The 14,873-nt window shown below is 52.9% G+C and overlaps 1 protein-coding gene across 2 annotated transcripts in view; it reads left to right on the forward strand.

Moving 5' to 3' along the window:
• The window catches only part of LOC144955333 (adaptin ear-binding coat-associated protein 2-like), a 36,555-nt gene that overhangs the window by 4,343 nt on the left and 17,339 nt on the right, over window positions 1-14,873 (forward strand). For both annotated transcript variants that reach the window (XM_078885579.1, XM_078885580.1), the window contains exons 2-3: window positions 4,188-4,288; window positions 14,475-14,579. In XM_078885579.1, coding sequence (XP_078741705.1) covers window positions 4,188-4,288; window positions 14,475-14,579 — 206 coding nt within the window. The remainder of the gene's footprint in view (window positions 1-4,187; window positions 4,289-14,474; window positions 14,580-14,873) is intronic.

Raw genomic sequence — 14,873 nt, forward strand, 5'->3', positions numbered from 1 at the left:
GAGTGTGGTGGTGGTGTGGTGGTGGTGAGTGTGTGGTGGTGGTGTAGTGGTGGTGTAGTGGTGGTGGTGAGTGTGATGGTGGTGGTGTGGTGGTGGTGTAGTGGTGGTGGTGTAGTGGTGGTGGTGTAGTGGTGGTGTAGTGGTGGTGGTGTAGTGGTGGTGGTGAGTGTGATGGTGGTGGTGGTGTAGTGGTGGTGGTGTAGTGGTGATGGTGAGTGTGTGGTGGTGTAGTGGTGGTGGTGTAGTGGTGATGGTGAGTGTGATGGTGGTGGTGGTGGTGTAGTGGTGGTGGTGTAGTGGTGGTGGTGTAGTGGTGATGGTGAGTGTGTGGTGGTGGTGGTGTAGTGGTGGTGAGTGTGGTGGTGGTGAGTGTGGTGGTGGTGGTGGTGAGTGTGGTGGTGGTGGTGTAGTGGTGGTGGTGTAGTGGTGGTGGTGTGGTGGTGGTGGTGGTGTGGTGGTGGTGGTGGTGGTGGTGGTGGTGTGGTGGTGAGGTGGTGGTGGTGAGTGTGGTGGTGGTGTGGTGGTGGTGGTGTAGTGGTGGTGGTGTAGTGGTGGTGGTGTGGTGGTGAGTGTGGTGGTGGTGAGTGTGTGGTGGTGGTGGTGTAGTGGTGGTGGTGAGTGTGGTGGTGGTGGTGGTGTAGTGGTGGTGGTGTAGTGGTGGTGGTGAGTGTGGTGGTGGTGAGTGTGATGGTGGTGGTGTAGTGGTGGTGGTGAGTGTGGAGGTGGTGGTGGTGTAGTGGTGGTGGTGTAGTGGTGGTGGTGAGTGTGGTGGTGAGTGTGATGGTGGTGGTGTAGTGGTGGTGGTGAGTGTGGTGGTGGTGAGTGTGGTGGTGGTGAGTGTGTGGTGGTGGTGGTGTAGTGGTGGTGGTGTAGTGGTGGTGGTGAGTGTGTGGTGGTGGTGGTGTAGTGGTGGTGGTGTAGTGGTGGTGGTGAGTGTGGTGGTGGTGTAGTGGTGGTGAGTGTGTGGTGGTGTAGTGGTGGTGGTGGTGTGGTGGTGGTGTAGTGGTGGTGGTGATGGTGTTGTGGTGGTGGTGTAGTGGTGGTGGTCTAGTGGTGGTGGTGGTGTAGTGGTGGTGGTGGTGGTGTAGTGGTGGTGGTGGTGTAGTGGTGGTGGTGAGTGTGATGGTGGTGGTGTAGTGGTGGTGGTGAGTGTGATGGTGGTGGTGTAGTGGTGGTGGTGGTGGTGTAGTGGTGGTGGTGAGTGTGGTGGTGGTGTAGTGGTGGTGAGTGTGTGGTGGTGGTGGTGGTGGTGTGGTGGTGGTGTAGTGGTGGTGAGTGTGGTGGTGTAGTGTTGGTGGTGTAGTGGTGGTGGTGGTGTAGCGGTGGTGGTGGTGTAGCGGTGGTGGCGGTGGTGCTGGTGGTGGCGGTGATGGTGGTGGTGTGGTGGTGGTGTAGTAGTGGTGGTGGTGGTGTAGTGGTGGTGTAGCGGTGGTGTTGTGGTGGTGGTGTAGTGGTGGTAGTGGTGTGGTGGTGGTGTAGTGGTGGTGTAGTGGTGTAGTGGTGGTGGTGTGGTGGTGGTGTGGTGGTGGTGGTGGTGTAGTGGTAGTGGTGGTGGTGGTGGAGTGGTTGTGGTGGTGGTGGTGGTGTGGTATGGTGGTGGTGTAGTGGTGGTGGTGTAGTGGTGGTGGTGTAGTGGTGGTGTAGTGGTGGTGGTGTAGTGGTGGTGTAGTGGTGGTGGTGTAGTGGTGGTGGTGTAGTGGTGGTGTAGTGGTGGTGGTGGTGTAGTGGTTGTGGTGGTGTAGTGGTGGTGGTGTGGTGGTGTAGTGGTGGTGGTGTGGTGGTGTAGTTGTGGTGGTGGTGTAGTGGTGGTGGTGTAGTGGTGGTGGTGTAGTGGTGATGGTGGTGGTGTAGTGGAGGTGGTGGTGTAGTGGTGGTGGTGGTGTAGTGGTGGTTGTGGTGGTGTAGCATCATCAGCATCATCATCAGCATCATCATCAGCATCATCAGCAACATCATCAAAAGCGTCATCATCAGCATCATCATCATTAGTATCATCATCAGCGTCATCAGCAGCATCATCATCATTAGTATCATCATCATCAGCATCATCATCATTAGTATCATCATCATCAGCATCATCATCATTAGTATCATCATCAGCGTCATCAGCAGCATCATCAGCAGCAGCATCATCATCAGCAGCATCATCAGCAGCAGCAGCATCATCATCAGCAGCATCATCATCAGCAGCAGCATCATCATCAGCAGCAGCAGCATCATCAGCAGCATCGTCATCATCATCATCATCATCAGCAGCATCATCAGCATCATCATCGTCATCATCATCAGCATCGTCATCAGCAGCAGCATCATCATCGTCATCATCAGCAACATCATCAAAAGCGTCATCATCAGCATCATCATCAATCTGCAGCATCATCATCAGCATCATCATCATCAGCAGCATCAGCATCATCATCAATCAGCAGCATCATCATCAGCATCATCATCATCATCAGCAGCATCATCAGCAGCATCATCAGCATCGTCATCATCGTCATCATCAGCAGCATCATCAGCATCGTCAGCATCATCATCATGGTCATCATCATCATCAGCATCATCAGCATCATCATCATCAGCATCATCATCATCGTCATCATCAACAACATCAGCATCAGCTCCATCATCATCATCAGCATCATCATCATCAGCATCATCATCATCAGCAGCAGCATCATCATCGTCATCAGCAACATCATCATCATCAGCATCATCATCAGCAGCGTCATCATCATCGTCGTCATCATCGTCATCATCGTCGTCATCATCACCATCATCAGCATCAGCAGCATCAGCATCATCATCATCAGCATCATCGTCATCATCATCACCATCATCAGCAGCGTCATCATCATCGTCGTCATCATCGTCATCATCGTCGTCATCATCATCATCAGCAGCAGCATCATCAGCATCATCGTCATCATCATCACCATCATCAGCATCAGCAGCATCATCAGCATCATCATCATCAGCATCATCGTCATCATCATCACCATCATCAGCATCAGCAGCATCATCATCACCATCATCAGCATCAGCAGCATCATCAGCATCATCATCATCAGCATCATCGTCATCATCATCACCATCATCAGCATCAGCAGCATCATCATCACCATCATCAGCATCAGCAGCATCATCAGCATCATCATCATCAGCATCATCGTCATCATCATCATCACCATCATCAGCATCAGCAGCATCATCATCACCATCATCAGCATCAGCAGCATCATCAGCATCATCATCATCAGCATCATCGTCATCATCATCACCATCATCAGCATCAGCAGCATCATCATCATCGTCAGCGTCGTCGTCATCGTCATCATCGTCGTCATCGTCGTCATCATCATCATCACCATCATCATCAGCAGCATCATCATCATCAGCGGTGTGTGACTCTGAATGGCAGCGGATTGGAAGCTGGAGCAGCAACATCATCATCATCAGCATCATCATCAGCAGCATCAGCAGCATCATCAGCATCATCATCATCAGCATCATCATCATCAGCGGTGTGTGACTCTGCAGGGCAGCGGACTGGAAGCTGGAGCAGCAACATCATCATCATCATCAGCAACATCATCATCATCAGCATCATCATCATCAGCGGTGTGTGACTCTGCAGGGCAGCGGACTGGAAGCTGGAGCAGCAACATCATCATCATCAGCATCATCATCATCAGCATCATCATCAGCATCATCAGCATCATCATCAGCATCATCATCATCAGCAACATCATCATCAGCAGCATCATCAGCAGCAGCGGTGTGTGACTCTGCAGAGCAGCGGACTGGAAGCTGGAGCAGCAACATCATCATCAGCATCATCATCAGCAGCATCATCAGCATCATCATCAGCAACATCATCATCATCAGCAGCATCATCATCATCAGCGGTGTGTGACTCTGCATGGCAGCGGATTGGAAGCTGGAGCAGCAACATCATCATCAGCATCATCATCAGCATCATCATCATCATCAGCAGCAGCATCATCATCAGCGGTGTGTGACTCTGCAGGGCAGCGGACTGGAAGCTGGAGCAGCAACATCATCATCATCAGCATCATCATCATCAGCATCATCATCAGCATCATCAGCATCATCATCAGCATCATCATCATCAGCAACATCATCATCAGCAGCATCATCATCATCAGCGGTGTGTGACTCTGCAGGGCAGCGGACTGGAAGCTGGAGCAGCCGGACTGGACGGGACGCATGAGGATCACAGCCAAGGGGACCGCGGCCTTCGTCAAGCTGGAGGACAAAGCATCTGGTGGGTCACTCACCACACACAGTGACACACACACTCACAGTGACACACACACACAGTGACACACACAGTGACACACACACAGTGACACACACACTCACAGTGACACACACACATACACAGTGACACACACACAGTGACTCATACACACACACACAGTGACACACACACACAGTGACACACACACACACAGTGACACACACACTCATACACACACACACAGTGACACACACACTCATACACACACACAGTGACACACACAGTGACACACACACACAGTGACACACACACACAGTGACACACACACAGTGACACACACACACACAGTGACACACACACAGTGACACACACACACAGTGACACACACAGTGACACACACAGTGACACACACACACACACAGTGACACACACACACAGTGACACACACACACACAGTGACACACACACAGTGACACACACACAGTGACATACACACACACACACAGTGACACACACAGTGACACACACACACAGTGACACACACAGTGACACACACACACAGTGACACACACACACAGTGACACACACATAGTGACATACACACACACAGTGACACACACACACACAGTGACACACACACACACAGTGACACACACACACAGTGACACACACACACACAGTGACACACACACACACAGTGACACACACACACAGTGACACACACACACACAGTGACACACACACACACAGTGACACACACACACTCAGTGACACACACACTCATACACACACACAGTGACACACACACACAGTGACACACACACTCAGTGACACACACACACAGTGACACACACACAGTGACACACACACACAGTGACACACACAGTGACACACACACAGTGACACACACACACAGTGACACACACACACACAGTGACACACACACACACACAGTGACACACACACAGTGACACACACACACACAGTGACACACACACACACAGTGACACACACACACACACAGTGACACACACACATACACAGTGACACACACAGTGACACACACACACAGTGACACACACACACAGTGACACACACACATACACAGTGACACACACACTCATACACACACACACACAGTGACACACACACACACACAGTGACACACACACAGTGACACACACACACAGTGACACACACACACACAGTGACACACACACAGTGACACACACACACACACAGTGACACACACACAGTGACACACACACACACACAGTGACACACACACACAGTGACACACACACACACAGTGATACACACACACAGTGACACACTCACACACACACAGTGACACACACACACACAGTGACACACACAGTGACATACACACACACACAGTGACACACACAGTGACATACACACACACACAGTGACACACACACACACAGTGACACACACAGTGACATACACACACACACAGTGACACACACACACACACAGTGACACACACAGTGACACACACACAGTGACACACACACACACAGTGACACACACAGTGACATACACACACACACAGTGACACACACACACACACAGTGACACACACACTCATACACACACACACAGTGACACACACACTCACCACACACACACACAGTGACACACACACACTCACCACACACTCACCACACACTCACACAGTGACACACACACACAGTGACACACACACAGTGACACACACATTGATACACACACACACAGTGTGTCTGTGTGTGTGTGTGTCACTGTGTGTGTCACTGTGTGTGTGTGTGTCACTGTGTGTGTGTGTGTGTCACTGTGTGTGCTACAGGAGAGTTGTTTGCCCAGGCTCCCGTAGACGCCTACCCGGGCCTCACCGTGGAGAGTGTCACTGTGTGTGTGTGTGTGTCACTGTGTGTGTGTGTGTGTCACTGTGTGTGTGTGTCACTGTGTGTGTGTGTGTGTCACTGTGTGTGTCACTGTGTGTGTGTCACTGTGTGTGTGTCACTGTGTGTGTGTGTGTGTCACTGTGTGTGTGTGTGTCACTGTGTGTGTGTGTCACTGTGTGTGTGTCACTGTGTGTGTCACTGTGTGTGTGTGTGTCACTGTGTGTGTGTGTGTCACTGTGTGTGTGTGTCACTGTGTGTGTGTGTCACTGTGTGTGTCACTGTGTGTGTGTCACTGTGTGTGTCACTGTGTGTGTGTGTGTGTGTCACTGTGTGTGTGTCACTGTGTGTGTGTCACTGTGTGTGTGTCACTGTGTGTGTGTGTGTGTCACTGTGTGTGTGTGTGTGTCACTGTGTGTGTGTGTGTCACTGTGTGTGTGTGTCACTGTGTGTGTCACTGTGTGTGTGTGTGTCACTGTGTGTGTGTGTGTCACTGTGTGTGTGTGTGTCACTGTGTGTGTCACTGTGTGTGTGTGTGTCACTGTGTGTGTCACTGTGTGTGTGTCACTGTGTGTGTGTCACTGTGTGTGTGTGTGTGTCACTGTGTGTGTGTGTGTCACTGTGTGTGTGTGTCACTGTGTGTGTGTCACTGTGTGTGTCACTGTGTGTGTGTGTGTCACTGTGTGTGTGTGTGTCACTGTGTGTGTGTGTGTCACTGTGTGTGTGTGTCACTGTGTGTGTGTCACTGTGTGTGTGTCACTGTGTGTGTGTCACTGTGTGTGTGTGTGTGTGTCACTGTGTGTGTGTCACTGTGTGTGTGTCACTGTGTGTGTGTGTGTGTCACTGTGTGTGTGTGTGTGTCACTGTGTGTGTGTGTGTCACTGTGTGTGTGTCACTGTGTGTGTCACTGTGTGTGTGTGTGTCACTGTGTGTGTGTGTGTCACTGTGTGTGTGTGTGTCACTGTGTGTGTCACTGTGTGTGTGTGTGTCACTGTGTGTGTCACTGTGTGTGTGTCACTGTGTGTGTGTCACTGTGTGTGTGTGTGTCACTGTGTGTGTGTGTGTCACTGTGTGTGTGTGTGTCACTGTGTGTGTGTCACTGTGTGTGTCACTGTGTGTGTGTGTGTCACTGTGTGTGTGTGTGTCACTGTGTGTGTGTGTGTCACTGTGTGTGTGTGTGTCACTGTGTGTGTGTGTGTCACTGTGTGTGTCACTGTGTGTGTGTCACTGTGTGTGTGTCACTGTGTGTGTGTGTGTGTCACTGTGTGTGTGTCACTGTGTGTGTGTCACTGTGTGTGTGTCACTGTGTGTGTGTGTGTGTCACTGTGTGTGTGTGTGTGTCACTGTGTGTGTGTGTGTCACTGTGTGTGTGTCACTGTGTGTGTCACTGTGTGTGTGTGTGTCACTGTGTGTGTGTGTGTCACTGTGTGTGTGTGTGTCACTGTGTGTGTGTGTGTCACTGTGTGTGTCACTGTGTGTGTGTGTGTGTGTCACTGTGTGTGTGTGTCACTGTGTGTGTGTGTGTCATTGTGTGTGTGTGTGTCACTGTGTGTGTGTGTGTGTGTCACTGTGTGTGTGTGTGTCACTGTGTGTGTGTCACTGTGTGTGTCACTGTGTGTGTGTGTGTGTCACTGTGTGTGTGTGTGTGTCACTGTGTGTGTGTGTGTCACTGTGTGTGTGTGTGTGTCACTGTGTGTGTGTCACTGTGTGTGTGTGTGTGTCACTGTGTGTGTGTCACTGTGTGTGTGTGTCACTGTGTGTGTGTCACTGTGTGTGTGTGTGTGTGTCACTGTGTGTGTGTGTCACTGTGTGTGTGTCACTGTGTGTGTGTGTCACTGTGTGTGTGTGTGTGTGTGTCACTGTGTGTGTGTCACTGTGTGTGTGTGTGTGTGTCACTGTGTGTGTGTGTGTCACTGTGTGTGTGTCACTGTGTGTGTGTGTGTGTGTGTCACTGTGTGTGTGTCACTGTGTGTGTGTGTCACTGTGTGTGTGTGTGTGTCACTGTGTGTGTGTCACTGTGTGTGTGTGTGTGTCACTGTGTGTGTGTGTGTGTCACTGTGTGTGTGTCACTGTGTGTGTGTCACTGTGTGTGTGTCACTGTGTGTGTGTCACTGTGTGTGTGTGTGTGTGTCACTGTGTGTGTGTGTCACTGTGTGTGTGTGTCACTGTGTGTGTCACTGTGTGTGTCACTGTGTGTGTCACTGTGTGTGTCACTGTGTGTGTGTGTCACTGTGTGTGTGTCACTGTGTGTGTGTGTCACTGTGTGTGTGTCACTGTGTGTGTGTGTGTCACTGTGTGTGTGTGTGTCACTGTGTGTGTGTGTGTCACTGTGTGTGTCACTGTGTGTGTCACTGTGTGTGTGTGTCACTGTGTGTGTCACTGTGTGTGTGTCACTGTGTGTGTCACTGTGTGTGTGTCACTGTGTGTGTGTGTGTCACTGTGTGTGTGTGTGTCACTGTGTGTGTCACTGTGTGTGTGTGTGTCACTGTGTGTGTGTGTGTCACTGTGTGTGTGTGTGCTACAGGAGAGTTGTTTGCCCAGGCTCCCGTAGACGCCTACCCGGGCCTCACCGTGGAGAGTGTCACTGTGTGTGTGTGTGTGTCACTGTGTGTGTCACTGTGTGTGTGTCACTGTGTGTGTGTGTGTGTCACTGTGTGTGTGTGTGTCACTGTGTGTGTGTGTGTGTCACTGTGTGTGTGTCACTGTGTGTGTGTCACTGTGTGTGTGTGTGTGTCACTGTGTGTGTGTGTGTCACTGTGTGTGTGTGTCACTGTGTGTGTCACTGTGTGTGTGTGTGTGTCACTGTGTGTGTGTGTCACTGTGTGTGTCACTGTGTGTGTGTGTGTCACTGTGTGTGTGTGTCACTGTGTGTGTCACTGTGTGTGTGTGTGTGTCACTGTGTGTGTGTGTCACTGTGTGTGTCACTGTGTGTGTGTGTGTGTCACTGTGTGTGCTACAGGAGAGTTGTTTGCCCAGGCTCCCGTGGACGCCTACCCGGGCCTCACCGTGGAGAGTGTCACTGTGTGTGTGTGTGTGTCACTGTGTGTGTGTGTGTGTGTCACTGTGTGTGTGTGTGTGTCACTGTGTGTGCTACAGGAGAGTTGTTTGCCCAGGCTCCCGTGGACGCCTACCCGGGCCTCACCGTGGAGAGTGTCACTGTGTGTGTGTGTGTGTCACTGTGTGTGTGTGTGTCACTGTGTGTGTCACTGTGTGTGTGTCACTGTGTGTGTCACTGTGTGTGTGTCACTGTGTGTGTGTGTGTCACTGTGTGTGTCACTGTGTGTGTGTGTGTGTGTCACTGTGTGTGCTACAGGAGAGTTGTTTGCCCAGGCTCCCGTGGACGCCTACCCGGGCCTCACCGTGGAGAGTGTCACTGTGTGTGTGTGTGTCACTGTGTGTGTGTGTGTGTGTCACTGTGTGTGTGTGTGTGTGTCACTGTGTGTGTGTGTGTGTGTGTCACTGTGTGTGTGTCACTGTGTGTGTGTGTGTGTCACTGTGTGTGTGTCACTGTGTGTGTGTGTCACTGTGTTTGTGTGTGCTACAGGAGAGTTGTTTGCCCAGGCTCCCGTGGACGCCTACCCGGGCCTCACTGTTGAGAGTGTCACTGTGTGTGTGTGTGTGTGTCACTGTGTGTGTGTCACTGTGCGTGTCACTGTGTGTGTGTGTGTCACTGTGTGTGTCACTGTGTGTGTGTCACTGTGTGTGTGTCACTGTGTGTGTGTGTGTGTCACTGTGTGTGTGTCACTGTGTGTGTGTGTCACTGTGTGTGTGTGTGTGCTACAGGAGAGTTGTTTGCCCAGGCTCCCGTGGACGCCTACCCGGGCCTCACCGTGGAGAGTGTCACTGTGTGTGTGTGTGTGTCACTGTGTGTGTGTGTCACTGTGTGTGTGTGTCACTGTGTGTGTGTCACTGTGTGTGTGTCACTGTGTGTGTGTGTCACTGTGTGTGTGTCACTGTGTGTGTGTGTCACTGTGTGTGTGTGTGTGCTACAGGAGAGTTGTTTGCCCAGGCTCCCGTGGACGCCTACCCGGGCCTCACTGTGGAGAGTGTCACTGTGTGTGTGTGTGTCACTGTGTGTGTGTGTGTCACTGTGTGTGTGTGTGTGTCACTGTGTGTGTGTGTGCTACAGGAGAGTTGTTTGCCCAGGCTCCCGTGGACGCCTACCCGGGCCTCACCGTGGAGAGTGTCACTGTGTGTGTGTGTGTCACTGTGTGTGTGTGTGTCACTGTGTGTGTGTGTGTGTCACTGTGTGTGTGTGTGCTACAGGAGAGTTGTTTGCCCAGGCTCCCGTGGACGCCTACCCGGGCCTCACTGTGGAGAGTGTCACTGTGTGTGTGTGTGTCACTGTGTGTGTGTGTGTCACTGTGTGTGTGTGTGTGTCACTGTGTGTGTGTGTGCTACAGGAGAGTTGTTTGCCCAGGCTCCCGTGGACGCCTACCCGGGCCTCACTGTGGAGAGTGTCACTGTGTGTGTGTGTGTCACTGTGTGTGTGTGTGTCACTGTGTGTGTGTGTGTGTCACTGTGTGTGTGTGTGTGCTACAGGAGAGTTGTTTGCCCAGGCTCCCGTGGACGCCTACCCGGGCCTCACCGTGGAGAGTGTCACTGTGTGTGTGTGTGTGTCACTGTGTGTGTGTGTGTCACTGTGTGTGTGTGTGTGCTACAGGAGAGTTGTTTGCCCAGGCTCCCGTGGACGCCTACCCGGGCCTCACCGTGGAGAGTGTCACTGTGTGTGTGTGTGTCACTGTGTGTGTGTGTCACTGTGTGTGTGTGTGTGTCACTGTGTGTGTGTGTGTCACTGTGTGTGTGTGCTACAGGAGAGTTGTTTGCCCAGGCTCCCGTGGACGCCTACCCGGGCCTCACCGTGGAGAGTGTCACTGTGTGTGTGTGTGTCACTGTGTGTGTGTGTCACTGTGTGTGTGTGTGTGTCACTGTGTGTGTGTGTGTCACTGTGTGTGTGTGTGTCACTGTGTGTGTGTCACTGTGTGTGTGTCACTGTGTGTGTGTCACTGTGTGTGTGTGTGTCACTGTGTGTGCTACAGGAGAGTTGTTTGCCCAGGCTCCCGTGGACGCCTACCCGGGCCTCACCGTGGAGAGTGTCACTGTGTGTGTGTGTGTCACTGTGTGTGTGTGTGTCACTGTGTGTGTGTGTCACTGTGTGTGTGTCACTGTGTGTGTGTGTCACTGTGTGTGTGTGTGTGTCACTGTGTGTGTGTCACTGTGTGTGTGTCACTGTGTGTGCTACAGGAGAGTTGTTTGCCCAGGCTCCCGTGGACGCCTACCCGGGCCTCACCGTGGAGAGTGTCACTGTGTGTGTGTGTCACTGTGTGTGTGTGTGTCACTGTGTGTGTGTGTGTCACTGTGTGTGTGTCACTGTGTGTGTGTGTGTCACTGTGTGTGTGTGTGTCACTGTGTGTGTGTGTGTGTCACTGTGTGTGTGTGTGTCACTGTGTGTGTGTGTGTCACTGTGTGTGTGTGTGTGTCACTGTGTGTGTGCTACAGGAGAGTTGTTTGCCCAGGCTCCCGTGGACGCCTACCCGGGCCTCACCGTGGAGAGTGTCACTGTGTGTGTGTGTCACTGTGTGTGTGTCACTGTGTGTGTGTGTCACTGTGCGTGTCACTGTGTGTGTGTGTGCTACAGGAGAGTTGTTTGCCCAGGCTCCCGTGGACGCCTACCCGGGCCTCACCGTGGAGAGTGTCACTGTGTGTGTGTGTCACTGTGTGTGTGTCACTGTGTGTGTGTGTCACTGTGCGTGTCACTGTGTGTGTGTGTGCTACAGGAGAGTTGTTTGCCCAGGCTCCCGTGGACGCCTACCCGGGCCTCACCGTGGAGAGTGTCACTGTGTGTGTGTGTCACTGTGTGTGTGTCACTGTGTGTGTGTGTCACTGTGCGTGTCACTGTGTGTGTGTGTGCTACAGGAGAGTTGTTTGCCCAGGCTCCCGTGGACGCCTACCCGGGCCTCACCGTGGAGAGTGTCACTGTGTGTGTGTGTCACTGTGTGTGTGTCACTGTGTGTGTGTGTCACTGTGCGTGTCACTGTGTGTGTGTGTGTGCTACAGGAGAGTTGTTTGCCCAGGCTCCCGTGGACGCCTACCCGGGCCTCACCGTGGAGAGTGTCACTGTGTGTGTGTGTCACTGTGTGTGTGTCACTGTGTGTGTGTGTCACTGTGCGTGTCACTGTGTGTGTGTGTGCTACAGGAGAGTTGTTTGCCCAGGCTCCCGTGGACGCCTACCCGGGCCTCACCGTGGAGAGTGTCACTGTGTGTGTGTGTCACTGTGTGTGTGTCACTGTGTGTGTGTGTCACTGTGCGTGTCACTGTGTGTGTGTGTGCTACAGGAGAGTTGTTTGCCCAGGCTCCCGTGGACGCCTACCCGGGCCTCACCGTGGAGAGTGTCACTGTGTGTGTGTGTCACTGTGTGTGTGTCACTGTGTGTGTGTGTCACTGTGCGTGTCACTGTGTGTGTGTGTGCTACAGGAGAGTTGTTTGCCCAGGCTCCCGTGGACGCCTACCCGGGCCTCACCGTGGAGAGTGTCACTGTGTGTGTGTGTCACTGTGTGTGTGTCACTGTGTGTGTGTGTCACTGTGCGTGTCACTGTGTGTGTGTGTGCTACAGGAGAGTTGTTTGCCCAGGCTCCCGTGGACGCCTACCCGGGCCTCACCGTGGAGAGTGTCACTGTGTGTGTGTGTGTGTGTGTCACTGTGTGTGTGTGTGTCACTGTGTGTGTGTGTGTCACTGTGTGTGTGTCACTGTGTGTGTGTCACTGTGTGTGTGTGTGTCACTGTGTGTGCTACAGGAGAGTTGTTTGCCCAGGCTCCCGTGGACGCCTACCCGGGCCTCACCGTGGAGAGTGTCACTGTGTGTGTGTGTGTGTCACTGTGTGTGTGTGTGTCACTGTGTGTGTGTCACTGTGTGTGTGTCACTGTGTGTGTGTGTGTCACTGTGTGTGCTACAGGAGAGTTGTTTGCCCAGGCTCCCGTGGACGCCTACCCGGGCCTCACCGTGGAGAGTGTCACTGTGTGTGTGTGTCACTGTGTGTGTGTGTGTCACTGTGTGTGTGTCACTGTGTGTGTGTCACTGTGTGTGTGTGTGTCACTGTGTGTGCTACAGGAGAGTTGTTTGCCCAGGCTCCCGTGGACGCCTACCCGGGCCTCACCGTGGAGAGTGTCACTGTGTGTGTGTGTGTGTCACTGTGTGTGTGTGTGTCACTGTGTGTGTGTCACTGTGTGTGTGTCACTGTGTGTGTGTGTGTCACTGTGTGTGCTACAGGAGAGTTGTTTGCCCAGGCTCCCGTGGACGCCTTCCCGGGCCTCACCGTGGAGAGTGTCACTGTGTGTGTGTGTGTGTCACTGTGTGTGTGTGTGTCACTGTGTGTGTGTCACTGTGTGTGTGTCACTGTGTGTGTGTGTGTCACTGTGTGTGCTACAGGAGAGTTGTTTGCCCAGGCTCCCGTGGACGCCTACCCGGGCCTCACCGTGGAGAGTGTCACTGTGTGTGTGTGTGTGTCACTGTGTGTGTGTGTGTCACTGTGTGTGTGTCACTGTGTGTGTGTCACTGTGTGTGTGTGTGTCACTGTGTGTGCTACAGGAGAGTTGTTTGCCCAGGCTCCCGTGGACGCCTACCCGGGCCTCACCGTGGAGAGTGTCACTGTGTGTGTGTGTGTGTCACTGTGTGTGTGTGTGTCACTGTGTGTGTGTCACTGTGTGTGTGTCACTGTGTGTGTGTGTGTCACTGTGTGTGCTACAGGAGAGTTGTTTGCCCAGGCTCCCGTGGACGCCTACCCGGGCCTCACCGTGGAGAGTGTCACTGTGTGTGTGTGTGTGTCACTGTGTGTGTGTGTGTCACTGTGTGTGTGTCACTGTGTGTGTGTCACTGTGTGTGTGTGTGTGTGTCACTGTGTGTGCTACAGGAGAGTTGTTTGCCCAGGCTCCCGTGGACGCCTACCCGGGCCTCACCGTGGAGAGTGTCACTGTGTGTGTGTGTGTGTCACTGTGTGTGTGTGTGTGCTACAGGAGAGTTGTTTGCCCAGGCTCCCGTGGACGCCTACCCGGGCCTCACCGTGGAGAGTGTCACTGTGTGTGTGTGTGTCACTGTGTGTGTGTGTGTGTGTCACTGTGTGTGTGTCACTGTGTGTGTGTGTGTGTCACTGTGTGTGTGTGTGTGCTACAGGAGAGTTGTTTGCCCAGGCTCCCGTGGACGCCTACCCGGGCCTCACCGTGGAGAGTGTCACTGTGTGTGTGTGTCACTGTGTGTGTGTCACTGTGTGTGTGTGTCACTGTGCGTGTCACTGTGTGTGTGTGTGCTACAGGAGAGTTGTTTGCCCAGGCTCCCGTGGACGCCTACCCGGGCCTCACCGTGGAGAGTGTGAAGGACTCAAGTCGCTACTTCGTGCTCAGGATTCAGGATGGGGGAGGTGAGGCCATGACGGGTGCTCTCTCGCGGTAACCACGGTAACCACCGTTACCGCGGTAACCATGGCAGCCATGATAACCACGGTGACCACCGTAACCGCAGTGACAATGGCAGCCATGATAACCACGGTGACCGCGGTAACCACTGTAACCGCGGTAACAATGGCAGCCGTGTGTGTGTATATACGTGCGTGTGTGTGTGCGTACGTGTGCACGTGTGTGTGTGTCTGTGTGTGTGTGTGTCTGTGTGTACGTGTGTGTGTGCATACGTGTGCGCGTGTGTGTGTGTACGTGTG

This window comes from Lampetra fluviatilis, unplaced genomic scaffold, assembly GCF_964198595.1.
Source record: "Lampetra fluviatilis unplaced genomic scaffold, kcLamFluv1.1 SCAFFOLD_763, whole genome shotgun sequence".
Classification (NCBI taxonomy): domain Eukaryota; kingdom Metazoa; phylum Chordata; class Hyperoartia; order Petromyzontiformes; family Petromyzontidae; genus Lampetra; species Lampetra fluviatilis.